The sequence below is a fragment of the Parus major genome, chromosome 2 (genome assembly GCF_001522545.3).
Source record: "Parus major isolate Abel chromosome 2, Parus_major1.1, whole genome shotgun sequence".
Classification (NCBI taxonomy): domain Eukaryota; kingdom Metazoa; phylum Chordata; class Aves; order Passeriformes; family Paridae; genus Parus; species Parus major.
In genome coordinates this window covers 7,171,824-7,187,000 of record NC_031769.1, presented here as the reverse complement: position 1 = coordinate 7,187,000, position 15,177 = coordinate 7,171,824, and the positions used below count along the sequence as shown (strand labels likewise).

At 41.7% G+C, this 15,177-nt stretch overlaps 1 protein-coding gene across 4 annotated transcripts in view; it reads right to left on the bottom strand.

The window, feature by feature from the left end:
* DPP6 (dipeptidyl peptidase like 6) overlaps positions 1–15,177 on the bottom strand; it is a 539,231-nt gene that overhangs the window by 148,699 nt on the left and 375,355 nt on the right. For all 4 annotated transcript variants that reach the window (XM_015619741.2, XM_015619742.1, XM_015619739.2 and 1 more), the window contains exon 3: positions 11,925–12,023. In XM_015619741.2, coding sequence (XP_015475227.1) covers positions 11,925–12,023 — 99 coding nt within the window. The remainder of the gene's footprint in view (positions 1–11,924; positions 12,024–15,177) is intronic.

Below are 15,177 nucleotides of genomic sequence, written 5' to 3'. Positions count from 1 at the left end.
ATACTAGAGGTGGAAAACATTTGTCCAAAGTCCTGATCTAAGGCTGACCAAGCAAAGCAAATAGAAACAAGCTCCCAAGAGCCCTTCCTCTTGCAACAGAACTTAGGTCAGTGAAACTCACTGATGAAAGAAATGCTGGATGCAAGAGGCTCTAGAGGGTGCTTGGAAAGTGTCTTAGAAGAGAAAACTATTTTGGGCAACTAAACAGAAAATACACAAGAGGATCTGAGAATTCTCTGAGCTAAAAAGTGATGGAGGTTCATGGCCCTCTTGCTCATCTTTGTGCACGCACATCTCGCTTCTCATGGAAACAGGATTTTGGGCTGGGCAAACCTTTGGTCTCCTGTGCTCTTAATTGAATTTCCACTGATGTGAGATTTTAAAGTATAATTACATTCCCTTGATCAATGATAATTATCTCATTCTAGATTTCTTTTAATGAATTATATAAGTCTGGTGCTATTTCTTGTTAAAAAAAAAAAAAAAAAGTGCTTTTCATACATTCAACAGCTTAATCCAGTCAGGAGATCCAAGCTCACTGGGGAGCTTTTCTTAGATAAGTAAATCTTTTCCTGCTAAATTTTCAGTTACAAAGACTTGATATAAAGTTTAATCACCAGAAATACAGTATTCTCTTGTCTTCAAATTATTTAATTATGGTATCTCAGCATATATTTATTTAATGTTCATTAAAAGGAACAAGTAGAATACATACTGCTCTAATTAATCCTTGGTAAGCATTCAGTGTTCAACAAGTGTCCAAGAGCAGTGGAGCAAGCTCTAGGAAAGCTACTGGGTCAGGAAAAGGCTCTTTGCACCAAGTAAAAATCTCCAAGAAGGAATCAAAGTTGGGCAGGGCAGCATGAAAAACAGAAAATTGTCTTGATTAAAACATTAAAAAAACCCCAAACAATTAAAAAGTAAGCAAATTGCATCCCAGAGAACAAAAGGGATGGACTGTGTCAAAAGACAAACATTTCTGGAAATCACTACTGAAGATATCAGCAATATGCAGTAATTAGGATCAAGGGCTTAACAAGAGGCCTGAACACCCCAAAGTGTTCTCCTTTCTCCATCACCCCTTGGATCCAAGGTCCTCCCTTGGATGTGTTTTTTGCTCAACGTATCCTGAAATTATGCACCTCATTTCTTCCATCTGTGTTTTCCTGGGTGCTTAAGTGCCCCTTTCCTAAAATGTTCCCATCTTTAAATCAGCCTGACTGTTAGGAAAACCTTCAGCAAGTTCATGCAAACCCTCTTTCTTGACCCACTTTTCCTCCATTTCAAAACTGAGTCTCCTGTCTACCCACATCTTCTAAGCAGTGCTGGATCCAAGCCAAATAAAATTTCTTACTCTCTCCAAAAGCAATCGTCCTCATGGTGAAACAGGGCCAAGCTCCTGGGGAAGGGAGACTGTCACCCTCTGCTGTGTCCAGCTTGCTCCATCACCCAGGAACAGAGCACAGCTCTTGTTCCTCTCCCTCCTCTTGCCTGTGTTACATTCCTCTGAAGGGTCAAAGGGAAAAAAACCCAGCAACTTTATTTTAGTACAGATTCAACCAGCAGGAATGCAATTATGGCCATCCTTTTTAAGGCTTATCACAGACAGTTTTTGTCACTGTGGTGCCCCCTTCCCCAAGGGCTGAGGACAGCTGGGAGCTCACCCTCACCTGGTTCACAGGTGTCAGCTGCAGAAAAGCAGCTCTTGATGTCACACTCTAGTTGTAGCTATTCACATGGATTTGTAACTAACACCTACTGAGAGAACACCTAATCCCTCTCCCAGTTAAACTCTTGAAAAACCAGTGCCTTTCCTTCGGCTCTGAGAGCAGCAGGGTTTTGATTTCAAGCCACTTTGAACAGGATGAAAAAAAACCCTGATCCTTTTCCTGACTGGATTTAAACTGTTCAGCACACAGGCAGGACTGTGCATGTGGTTCTGTGTCTGTGGTTCAGAAACACCTCTGCTGTGAGCCACGTTCTTCAAAGTCCCCCACAGATGCTACCGCTCCCCGTGGCAGCCTTTCCTTCCCACTTCCATCCCTGCTGTTCTCCTTTTTTACTTATTTATTTTTTAATCAGAAGGCTCCCCATGGTGAACCCAGTGTCATTGCCTGGCTGGCAGGGATAAGGACCCAGCACTGAATTTATCAGCTTTGCATTCAGCACTGAGCCTAGCAAGGCTGCAGTGCACCTTAGAGCAACACACAGCTGATGGGAAGGAGCCAAGAGGGCAGCTTCTACATAATTCTCAGGGATTTTACCTTAAATCTACAAACAACTTTAACACATAAAGGAGCCTAAATTGTTCTAGTTTTCACACACCTTTTACAACTTCAAATTATTCCCTGAAGCTGCTTCTTGCTGGCAGACACAGTCACGACAGGAGGCATTGCCTTGCTTCTGAGCTACTTTGAGGGAAAAACACTAATTTTAATGGAGTAGGGCTTGAAATGGAAATGGGGAATCTGTTTTTGTTAATGGCTATAGAAAGCCTAGGAAAGCCTGCTGGTCCAACATGTGAGAGTGGGGGGAAGTCTATTTTTCCTCTTTTGTTTTTTAAAAAAAATTGGTGGGAACAGAATTAGGCAGTTATGGGCAATAGGCACTAACAGAACCTAGACAAGAAGAAATGGAGTCCAAAGAATTCTCCTGCCTCATCCAGTCGTTTTTGATTCACTAATGGTTCTCTTTGACACTGCCATAACAACTGAATGCATTTTCCAGCCCTTCATCAGAGGCCATTAAGCCACTTCTCAGCAGTATTGACTTCCAGACTCATTTTCACTCTTCACACAACTCCAGCTCCTGCTCCACCTGGAACACCCCCAAGATCCTCCCTGCTTGCCTGGGCTTCTCCCTTGAGTGACTGCAGCCAGTCCTGCCTGTGCAGCATCACGTTGTCCATACCCTCCTGTCCTGGGGTGACTTTATAATCCTTGTATCCCCAAGGAATTGCCCGAAACCAAGACACCTCCTCATCACTCATTCCTTGCATCCCAGTTTTCCCAGGTGACCTTCATGCCACCAGCCCTGTCCCTGGGCCAGAGTCTTTACTCACCCTGGCAAGAGGCAGAGACACAACAAATAGAAAGCTATGGCACTGAATGCCTCAGGCCACTTTTTAATGCATGAGGGTTTTTAGATGTTCTCTAACTAAAGCCATATGTTGATACCTCAGGAGGACATTTGACTCAGAGGCTCAACAGCAGTCATGACAAGCAGGGGAATGAGCAGAGTTCAGCAGGCTTTGGAGATATTAGGTTACCTATGGAGGTTTCTAAATACAGGGTTAGGCTCTTGTGGAAATCTTGGCCTCCTCAAGACACCAATCTACTCAAAAATACCACACACAAAACCCCTATTTGACCATTGCTGTTGTCACTTCTGCTTTTCTAGGGTGCAGTATTTTTCCCAAACATGACTTTATGCAACACCTTTCTCCTTCTAAATTCAGAAGTTTGCATAAACACCAAAGGGTTATTTTCTCAGTCCAAAAGCAGCACATGTGTCCCAGCAGCACTCCAGCACTGCAGGGAAGAGTGCACTGAGGCACTGCCCAATCCTTGGCACCACACTTCTTCCCAGCTTGCTCCTGCAGTCTGTATTAATTTTTGAAAGAGCCAAATTGATTTCCCACTTCATTCTCTCTAGCAGTAATGAACAAAACAGCTACATGGCAGGAATGCTCTCCTCCACTGTCTATCCTCTTTAAAAGCCATTAATTCCCAAGTTTCCTGTCTTTAGTGAACAGGTTACTGTCACTGCTAAACTCCAGCAGCTGCCCAGAAGCTGAAAGGCAGGAGTAGGACAAATTATCTCCAGTGCTCTCAGATCACAGATCCACAGAAATCTCTGAAGAAGATGATCCAGGATGAGATCTAAAATCAAAATTATGGCTCAAATGGCTTAGCACATTCCTCATTTCTTCCTCAATGTAGCAGTCATGACAGAGCAAGATCTTTTACCTACTCTGCTCTGGCAACACAGGATGTCACTTGAAGAAGGCATTTGGAATAAGAATAGTGATCAGCCAGTTCTAAAGTGCATGGACACTTCCACTGGCACCAACTCTGAAGTACATTTAACAAACATCCATATCTTTATGAATCATAACAGAGGGTTTCTGAAGGCCATGCCCAACAAAACCATGCTGTGTTAGACCAGAAGAGCCTTCTTAGTCCTCCCCCTGTATTTTCTTCTGGCCCACACAGCATTTTCCTTTAGTGAGGGTGTCTTTACCTAAGCATAAGGTCATCCTTATAGGCTGTGGGGTTGTTTGCAATGGGGTCTGGAAGTTCACTAAACCTTAGACACCACAACAATGTGTTGTGCCCCAGGTATCTTGCTGTGTGTTTCAGAAAGTAATTCAAAAACATTTCAAAAGCCAAACACTCAAAAAAATACTGCAGAAAGAAGCTGCCATGAGCTTGGATATGAGGTTTGAACTGTGAGTAGAGAAAGTTTTCTTTGAACCATTAAGACCAGTAAACCCATTCATTTCAGTCTTTTTAACACACATTTAAAACATTGAAATTAATGAGCTAATATTTTTAATTAACAAGGTGGGTAAATATTCTGATTGAGTAGCCCAGTTTTCTTTATGCCTTCACCAGATTTACACTAACAGAACCACCTGTGAGAATTTTTCTACCTTACATTCATTTAAGATAAAACAGGAACTGGGATGGCACTGGGGCTCAAGGATGCCTTCATGGGGAACTCTTTCCTAACACAAATCCCAAACATGTGCAAGACTGCAACATGCAGTGCCCAAGGAAGGCAGATGTGTCCCCTGGATGGCAAACAGACAGATGAGTTTCCCTTCACTGCTGACCCTGCCAAGAGAAAGGCTCCTGCTGCCTTAGAGTTTGGATGGTCACTTGCCCGGTGCCGATTGCTCTCTGCAACTACCTGACAAAAGGTTGTGGTGATGTGGGGGTTGGCCTCTTCTCCTCAGTGACAAGTGACAGGAAAAGAGGAAATGACTTTGAGTTGTGCCAGATTTAGGAAAAAATTCTTCGTTGTTCAAGGACTGGAACTGGCTGCTCAGAGAGGTGGTGGAATCATCATCCTTGGAAGTGCTCCAAACCTGTGTCGAGGTGGAGCTCAGGGACATGGTTTGGTGGTAGACTTGGCCTTGGTGGTTAATGGTTGGACTGGGTGATCTCAGAGGTCTTTCCTAACCTTAATAATTCCACGAATCTTTTGGCTCATGGAGGAGCAGCCCAGAGAAACCTGCACTCCCATCAACCATGCTGTAGCTTCTAGGAGGGCAATTTTAGTCTAAAGAGCTGTCAAAGCAGCACCTTAACAGAAACCTTTTTCATAATGAAAAATATTAGCATTTACAAAGTTCTTAATATCTATGCAAAGCAACCTATAAATAATTCATTTACTCCACACGCATCTGCATAATTTGAAATGCATCAGTGCTTTTATCAATACAGTGCAATGGATTTACACTGCAGAGAAGAGGCTTGAGGGCAATTGGGCTATCTAAGTATTGTTGATCTGAGCTTTATTACTAAAGGTAAAGTGAAATAAATTACCTCAGTCACTACACGATGCTTTTTTCAGCATGGTAAATAAAACTGATTAGTTCTAGGTCATTAAATTCAATATTAGACTTTAAAAGAGCCCAGAAATTCTGTGATGTTATTAGCGAAACATGCAACAAAACATATGTGCTTTGGTATTAAAGATAAAAGAATTACTTCATTATATTTAGATATTAGTTATTAGTGTATTTTTCAAAGGGACTTTTGAGATAAAAGCCCAGCTGCCATTCTTATAGGCGAGCTGGGCACACCATGGTCCTGGCTCTCACTGAGTGGCAGGTTTCCAAATAACTGAGACATTTCTGAAAATGTCATATGAAGCCTCCTGCTAATTTACTCATTATTCCTCTTCTCATAAAAATAAATATTATTTTTCCAATATTGCAGGTGAAGTGAGTGGGCAGGGACCTTAGAGAGAAGGGTTTGATTTTCACAATTTTTAGGTTCCTGTGACCCTAAGCATGTCCTTTGCTGTCCTGTACCTCAGTGCTCCTCACCTCAATATACTGTGCTCTTCATTTCAACCTTGATTCTTCCCATTTGGCTACAACCCCTCGGCAAGGATTGCCTCCCCAGGTGTGTCCAGTGCCTAGCCCAGGGAAAATGCTCACCTAATTAAAACCTCCAGTCACTTACCTACAGCCTAAAATCCTGACAAGAGCCACTGCTAAATAAACTGTCTTGCAGGATGCCTACAGCAAGGCTGGAAAAACGTCCTCTAAAAAGTAATGACTGATACGCTGCACCCAACCCATTCAATAACCTCTGTCAGGATACTGGAGGCTGCTCTGATGTTGTTGTGGTTTTGAACCAGTAACTAAAAAATTACTTATTTATTGCTGTGAGATATGGATTAGAACAAGAGCAAAACAGGCTTAAAACTTAAAAGGAATAAAGACAGTTTATTAACAAACTACAAGAATAAGAACACTAGAATAAACTTCCAGAAAACCCTTTTATCTCTTACTACTTGACCATTTCTTTGTACACATGACAACATAGAGACAAACAAACTTTAGAACTTTGGTGGTTAAAAACAGTCTCAATTTTTTGCTAGAGTCTTTTCATCAGTCTTTATAGAGAAACAGAAGTCTCTTTCTGCTAATCTATGGAGTTTCTCACAAGATGTTATAGTTTCTATTGTTCTGATGTCAGCTGCCCGGAAATGTCATCAGTTCTTCTCCTCCCATTTCACACTGCTCTAAGGTGTGCATGGGCCATGAGTTTAGGGATGTCATTTTAAGGATGAGTTATTCAAAGGCAAAAGTCTTCATCTTTCTCTGTGAGCTTTCCTGGAAAACAGTTTCTTTTTGCCCCCCAGTGCTTCAAAATCTTCACTTTACTCAGTTCCAGCAACTCACAGTATCACAAGTACTCTCTTTTTTTCTCAAAATTCCACACTTTGAACACTCTATTCCTCCCAATACGTTGTCATGAATTAAAGGAGTATTTTTCAACTACTATTGTCCATCTCCATAGCTTTAACAGAAAGATATTTCAGCTGTAAGCATCTTCTTATTCTCTCTCTCTTATTTAAAACTTAACTCTTTTCCTCACTGTTTCTGGTGGTTTTATGATGTCTTCTTCATGTTGATTGTCTCTCTTTCTCTCTGTCTTTCTGAGAAAAAGGAGTAATCTGTACGTTTTATCCAGGTAGTAAAAGAATTAAAAGCTTTAGAAAAGCTGCAAAAGTTCATGGTGTCAGGTTTCAGTCCAGCAGCAGAAACTAAAAAAACTAAACCAGGCTGCCAGCTCTGCCTTCCTTTCCTCCCCCAACACTTTCGTCCTCTGCGGCCTTGTCCGGCCGAGGGTGGGGGGAGAGAGGAAACTCGAAAGGGCTTTGTTACCTTCTCAAAAGCCGGAAACTAAAGAGGACAAGAGAGCTCTGACTGTACTTCTTAAGGGGGTGTTCACAGGTTGAATTCACTTTCTAATGCTCAAAAACTGCTGTCAATTTTAGAAATGACCAATAATTGGTCAGGAGAAAAAACTTCCATCAGCGACCAGCAGTTTCAACTTCCTCAGCTCCCAAAACCACCTTAAAGGTAAAGCTATCCCATGACAGATGTTTTCTGTCTAAAACAGCATCCAAGTACTTCCAAAGTGGGAAAAAGCTATTTTCCATGTAAGTACAAAGAAGATTAGCCTAAATCCCCACAAGGGGCATAAGCAGCTCAGTCTTCACTGGTTCCTTTCACACGATGCTCTCTCCCCACGAGGAAGGAGTGCTCCCAGGATGCTGGGGGTCACAGCTGGCAGGAATCACTGCAGCTCGAAAGGGACACAAAACCAGAATGCATGACTCAACTGGCTTCTCAGGCCAGGTCTAAACAACAGCTATGAATTGTTGTTTATGGAGGAAATCAGATGACTGAGCTGCTCTTCAGCACAAAATGACAACACATTTCTTTATCCTGTTTTCTGTTGAACATTACAAGAACGTTGCACTTTTTGAGCAATGAGCTTTGAGCTTTTCAGAAACCTGAGCTAAACTGCTGTGTGAGAGAAATTACAGGAAAAGCCAGTAATTGGGAAGCCTAATTACAAGGTAATGTGGTGCTCATGAGCAGAACTGCTAAACAATTAGGGTCTAGACTAACGAGTAGCCACCTGTCAGCTGGGAGAGGGCTGACGAAAGGCCAGCACAGGACACTCCTGACAGGCTATGGAGGAGGATATGAAAACAAGGAAATGTTCAAATACTATATTTAACATACACAGTATGAAAAGAGCCACTGATTGGAGCTCATATGCTTCTTAAATATATGGACAATATAATTGTAGTTGTACAGGAAAGGGAAGTTCAGCACAGAGTGAGAGGCATGGAGCGATGAGGAGAAGAGTACAGGAGGTGTGAGATGAATGGGGCTGGAACAGAGACACAGATTATTTCCACTTGGACTGCTGGATAGGAGGGTGCCAATTAATCACCAGCAGAACCCCAAACTTCCTGTACTTCACTGCTTTACACCTACTATAGTATAACATACATGCCATGCTGCTGGGAAAAATCAAACCTTCACAATAAAGTCAGCATTTACTCACACTACAGGAAAACCTAACAAATAGCAGTGGATACAGAAATAAGTTCTGGAGCAATCCATTCTAGTCAAAAAATCACAGACTCACAGAATGGCCTGGGTTAGAAGACATCTGAAGATCAGCCAGTTCCAATCCCTGCCATGGGCAGGGACAGCTTCCACTGTCCCAGCTTGCTCAGAGCCCCATCCAGCCTGGCCTTGAGCACTTCCAGGGATCCAGAGGCATCCACAGCTTCTCTAGGCAGCCTGTTCCAGTGCCTCACCACCCTGACAGTAAAGAATTTATTCCTAATAGCCAGTCTAAACCTGCTGTCAGTCAGTTTGAAGCCATTCCCCCTTGGCCTGTCACTTTGTGCTCCTCTCTGGATCACTCTTACCAGAGCCAAAGACAACAGTGGTCAGGGCAGGAGAAGGCAGATGCTAATTAAACAAAGTATTCTTTCCTCTCCCTAAAACAGTGGATAAAAATGCAAACTGAAATTTGAATTTACAGCGGCATCGCAAAAATTGCAAAATGTTCAAATTTACAACTTTGCCACACCTCTCACTTTGTGCAAGTAAATTTAATTGAAATTCCAATTTTAAAAAATGTAAATATATCCACAAATGAGTCACAAGTTATGATTGAAAGCTGAGACATAGCCTGTAATCTTTACACTGGAAGTGTATTTATGTCAGCTTTGAGACTGCTTCTTTTCTTTTTTGCTAGGTCCTTTAAAATCAATAGAATGACACAAAGCTATTGAGTGAGGAATATGTTGTTTTTCCACATGCCCACTGAGAATCAAGAAAATACTTAAGTATGAGCTCATTGCATCAATTTTGTGGAATTTTCAGCATATTTTTAAGTGTGACCTTGAATATAAATATTTTCTTTATTTAAACACTTGCTCTAAGACTCACTCTAGATAAAGAAAAAAACCTTCTTCATTCAGTGTTTGAATCATCCTCTTGCTTACTGGGAAGAACACAGATATTTTACTGACTGAATTATTTTGGCTGCAAATCCCTCAGATGATTAAAATACTCCTAAACATGCAGCATGCTTCATCTCTGGCCACTAGCCTCTTGTCTTCTGCAATAATGTAGAGGGAAAGGAAGGAAACAGAGCTCTGATGAGACAGGAGGACTGAATTTTGCAGAGCTCTGAATGACTGTGATATTTTCTGTATGATTCACAGGAGAAGAAGGGAAAGGGCACACAACAGTTTCCCATTTATTTTATATTTATATACTTCTATTTTAACAACTGTGTGGATCTCCACAATGCATCAGCTAGGCTTGTAAGCTGTCATCCAATTGTAATATGCTATTCCCAAATATGCCATTTTTTCTTTTGCTAAGGCATTCCAGCAATCTTGTTATACTAAGTTAATTAGTTTGACTTTGGCATTTTTGGAGTCTTTCATTTGCATACTGAAAAATAAGAGACCAATAATAACATGTGCTTAGGAATCTGGCTACTGGTCTTTCATCTTATTCACAATTTCACCACTTAGCCAGCTTTGAAAGCTGTGAAAAATCCAACTATAATACAGAAAAGCAATTAATGTTGTAAAATGGCTCTGGGTCCTTGGATGAATGACATTGTAGATCAGCATCTTGCCCTTAAATGCTAAGTCACCCTTGGGAAAATCTGCAGGGCATCTGTTTTAGTACATCTATCTATTTCGATGTATTAAAATCAGTGTCAGTGTTTGTCAATATCAAAACAAGTGAGTAACTACTTCTAAAATTTCTGTGTATGTTTTCACAAGATGTCTTTGTGTTTTGTCCCTTACAGAAACAATATTGTAGTAATTTCAGAGGCAAGACAGCACTGGAATCATTAAGGGTATATGAGAGGACAGAGATGGATTTTAAAATACTCAAGATTAGAATCCTAATAAAAGTTTATATGACTTTAGTATTTGACCATAATTGAAAGAGCAAAGGGAATGCTGTTTTTTCACAGCAGACTGCAGTTTTGGAGAACAAGCCTTATGTCCACATAGAGTGATACTCATCAGTGAGGGGATATTATACCAGGTCTGTGGCAATAATTCATTCTCTATTCCTGGAAAAGTTTAGTTAATTGTTTGGAATTCCCTCCACTATGCTCTATTTGATATACTCCAGCAAATAAAGAAAATAGCAGTCAAAGTCTCAATAAAACACATTTTCCTTCAGTAAATCCATCAGGATATCTGTGTTTAAAGGAAAAGGATGCTAGAAAAAAAAATCCTGAACTGCAATGCAGCTATTTCCATCATCATCATTCCCAGAAAGTGGTTGTAGGAAGCACCATTCCCATGGTGAGCAGAACCTGGAAACAGCTCCTGCACTCTGGCAGGTGTGTTTGTGAAGGTGTTTATTGTCTGCAACAGCTTTCCCCTCTGTTTGAGTGGGTGGCAGCACTTGCAGCTGGGCAATGTGTTAATTCAGCACTACCCTTTAACACTCTCTCTTTTCATTACAGGTATTAAAATTGCTCCCAATGGGCACAGCAGACAAGGAAGGCTAAACACGAGGAAGGACTTGGTCCAGCTCCCCATTTAATTCAAAAGAAAAGCTAATAACTTCCATGATAATAGGAGTTGGACTGGAACTCAATTGAACAGCACACCACAAATCATTTTATTCTCACCAAAGCTTGTTCTGACTGTGGCAATTTCCAGTGAGAGCTGGAATCTACATCCCCCAAAATAGCTCCACTCCAGCAAACCCAACATGCATTAATTCAAGTATGATTTGGTTTTCCCCTGGCTGGAAAAGGTAAGGCAGCAGAGGATGAAAAGAGCACATGGCTTGTGTGCAAGCCCCAGCCCAGATGCTGCTGGACCACTGTTTGCCTGTTGTTTAGCATTGCTTCACCTCTCTGCCAGGAGAAAAACAGATTTGATGTTTTGTTTATGGTAAAATAATCACTGCTGTTGCTCCATCCACAACTTCCAACCATGTGTTAGATCACTCACTAAGTCTTGGAGGCTCTTGGAGGAAAAGGCTGTAGTTTTCCATGCCTATCTATGAGCCCACTGGGCAGCCCTAGATAAAAAGTTAGAACAGTGGTGTTTGCATGTTTAACAGGAGGAAAACTGGAACAGGAATTTGAAGGTTGAGAATAGGAATTTGAGGGCATGATTCTGGGCAAACAGCTCTCACTGCTGGAGCTAGGAGGTGCACAAGGTGATCCCCAGAGGTCCCTTCCAACCCCAAACAGTCCTTGATCCTGCAATTTCAGGAGCAACATAAGGAACTGGAGGAATTAAAAATGACATAAAAAAGGCAATGGCCAGGGAGCAAGGAAGCAAAGCAAAGATACTACAGAGTGCTCAGAACTCACCAGTTATCCATTTAGCCTCTGGGTCATGAATCTTAAAATCATCACTGAAGAGATCTTCCACTGTTATCTTCTTCTTCTGAGACAAGCTGTTATCTTCAACTGTAAAACATTCAAAAATAAACTAACATTAATTCAACTTTGAGATGTATCTGAAAGCAGGGAAACTGTGAGTAGTGATATGTCATATCTCATTTGGAAACAGCCCACATTAAGCTTTGTGTCACACAGAAATCCCTTCCCAATGTCAGTGTTATAAAAGGACCTCCTAATGGTTCACTAACAAAACCCTCCTTGCTATACATGCCTGGTCTTAACAACTACAAACAGACCAAGAAATGGTCTAAACCACACACTACTTTAGTAAGTATTTTATTTTAAATTGATTTTTAATTTTATTTATCTTTATTTTAAATTTAATTTAGAGTATTTAATACTTTAAATAATTTAAATACTTCAATAAGTACCATATAAATGAAAATTTTTAAATACTTTTAAAAACTATTAGAAGTTGCCAGTATTTTACTGTTTATATTTTTATTTCCTTACAAATTTTAACATAAAACCATAGCTGGAAATGTGTTTGACCTTATAAGGGCTCATACAGATTAATTCCAAAATTCACAAAAGATATTCCATGGCAATCAGAAATTTGGTTGCAGAAATATTTTTGAAAAGTCTATGAGACATAACCCTTAATCCTTAGGTGTTGCATAGCTGGCCCATACTAATTTTAGTTTTTAGTGAAAGGATGTAGAGTTTCATTTGTAAACATGGCAATATCAAAGCTGAAAATTTTAGAGAAAAACCAACAACTTTGAATACACAAAAAATTTTGATTCATATGTTCCCTCTTTCCTTTCCTCCCATCAACTGTAATTTTTTTTTGTTTGTTTTGACAAGCAGTCGCCCTCTATGAAAAATTTGTTGACAACATTCAATTTTTTGATGAAATAATATTTTCATGGAAACCTTTCAGTCTGCTTTAAGTACATTTGCTCTTTTAAAGAAAAGAGGAGGCCACATTCTGGGTATTTCCACAGCAGGAATGTGTGTTTCAGCATCTTTCCTCATGACAGAATCCTCATGCCTGAGGTTTATTGGCAGCCTCAGATATCTTTAATATTGTTTAGTGCTAAACTTACACTGCACATTTATGATTAGAAAAGTGGAATCAGACCCTGAAGGTACTAATTTGTGGAAAAGTCTTCTTTGCTGTACTAAATTCAAGGCCCTGAGCTACCTGAGATGACAGAAAAATACCTATCAACAGTGTTTTGTTCCACTAAAAGGTGTTTCAGAACAAACTTCCACTTTTGCCAAATTAAATTATATTCTTCAACGTTCATATTTTTCCCTAGTCTGGCTGAGACTTCAACCACACTGTTCACTGTGGATTTCAAATACCAGAACCCATTAATACAAGTCCTCAGCCAAATCCCTCTGTGTGACAGAGCTATGCCAAGTTATTCTGCATAATTTTATTTATTAGAATAGAAAATATATGTGACAAGGACCCCAGGAAATCATTACAATTAATTTCACTGTGGTGCAAGTCCCCAGAACTGGATACCCAGGGAGGTCAGGTGGGGCAGGAGCCCCCACACAGCCCTAGGGCTTGTGCCTGTTCCAGGAGATGCTTCCCAAATGCCCTCTGGAAGAGCACAGGCACCCTCTTCTCCCCATGAGGGCACAGGGACAGGCACAAGCAAACCTCTGTGCTGGAGACTTGGGAAGAAGCAGGGTGGGAAGCTCTTCCTATTCCTCCTTTTTGTGCAGGATGGGGACCGGCAGTTTGGGAGCTGCACCATCTCTGGTCCTGCACAGCTCTGCAGCTCCTGCTGAGGAACAGCAGGAAGAGACAGAGGCAGCACCTGGACCTTGCACACTTAGGAACCTCTGTGAGGGATGAGGTGAGATTCCCTTCCTGCCCCCTGCCTTGGGCTGTAAGAGCTGCAAGAAGTCCTCAGCTGGGCCATGGACTACATTCATCTCAGCCACAGAGCTGGGGTAAAACACAGAAACTAAATAATAAATCCATCAGTGAATTTTAGTAATACAAAAAAAAAAAAATAAAATATTTACTGACCTCTCCTCTAACAGGCAGGTAGGTCAGAGGGCTTTTTAAGAACATCTGCTCCATTTCTCTGGCCCTAATGGAGACATTTATGGAGGAAGAAATGTGGGATCTCAGGCAAGCCACTCTGTCCTGAGCAGCAAATTCTAAGTGTGCCTCAGGGTGTCTAAAGCAGCAGTGGACAGGTTGTGCTGTCTACACCCAGCTGCAGGGACCTGGAGGCCTCTTTGGGCTCATGGAAGGACAGGACTAAGCATGTGCCACCTTTTTCCTTTTGCATTCACATCCCCCTGCCCAGCAGATCCAGATGGCAGCGTGGCAGCCATGCACAGGGCACAGGGACTTCAGATCTGAGTGCCAAGTCACAAACCCAGCATCCAAACATCACAGCTCTGTGCTGAGGCAGAAATCGTGTCCATATTGGTTCTGATTCAATTTTAGAGGCGTGACAGGAACCCTGTGTTTGGGTTCATCTGCCTGCTCTTCCTCCTTGCAGTCAGTGCACCCAAACAATCCTGGGCTGAGCTGTTCATGAGGCTGTCCAGAATCCAAAACCAACAAAGATCCTCCACAAATCCAGAAAAGTCAAAGAGGAGCAAGGAGCTGGCCTCGCTGTCTTTTTTGCTTCTTCTCTTTCAAGTTTTTTCTCAACTCCAGCCACGCTCAGAGGCTGCTTGACAGGTCAGAAGGGCACCTTTGGGTGCCCCCCTTGCTTTCCATCACGGCTGGTGCTCAGCTGGTGTCAGAAGTTTTCTTCACTCTCCTCCTGGCCTGTTGTGCACTGCATGTGAGGGACAGTCCCCATCTCTCTGTGGGGGCACACCAGGAGCTCCTCTCCCACCTCAGCATACCTACTTGACCCCTGGGCACACCTAACCCCCCCTTTCCCCCAGATGACCTCTCTGTACCCAAAAGGCAGTGGCCAGACAAGGCAAGCAGCCTTTTTCCCTCCTGTAATATCCCACCTGTCTGTAACGGTGTAAAATATACATTTATATGTAACTATGGCTAACAAATTGCTCTGCTGCACAGCTGGTCAAAGGATAGTGCCTTGCCCTGAGGATCACAAGAGCTACAAAGCTTTCTAGGCAATGCCTCTGACTGTCAGCAGCATGCTGGGAATTAATGCTGTGCACTGGTAATAGTCATGCATTTGATGCAACTTATGACTACCAAAAT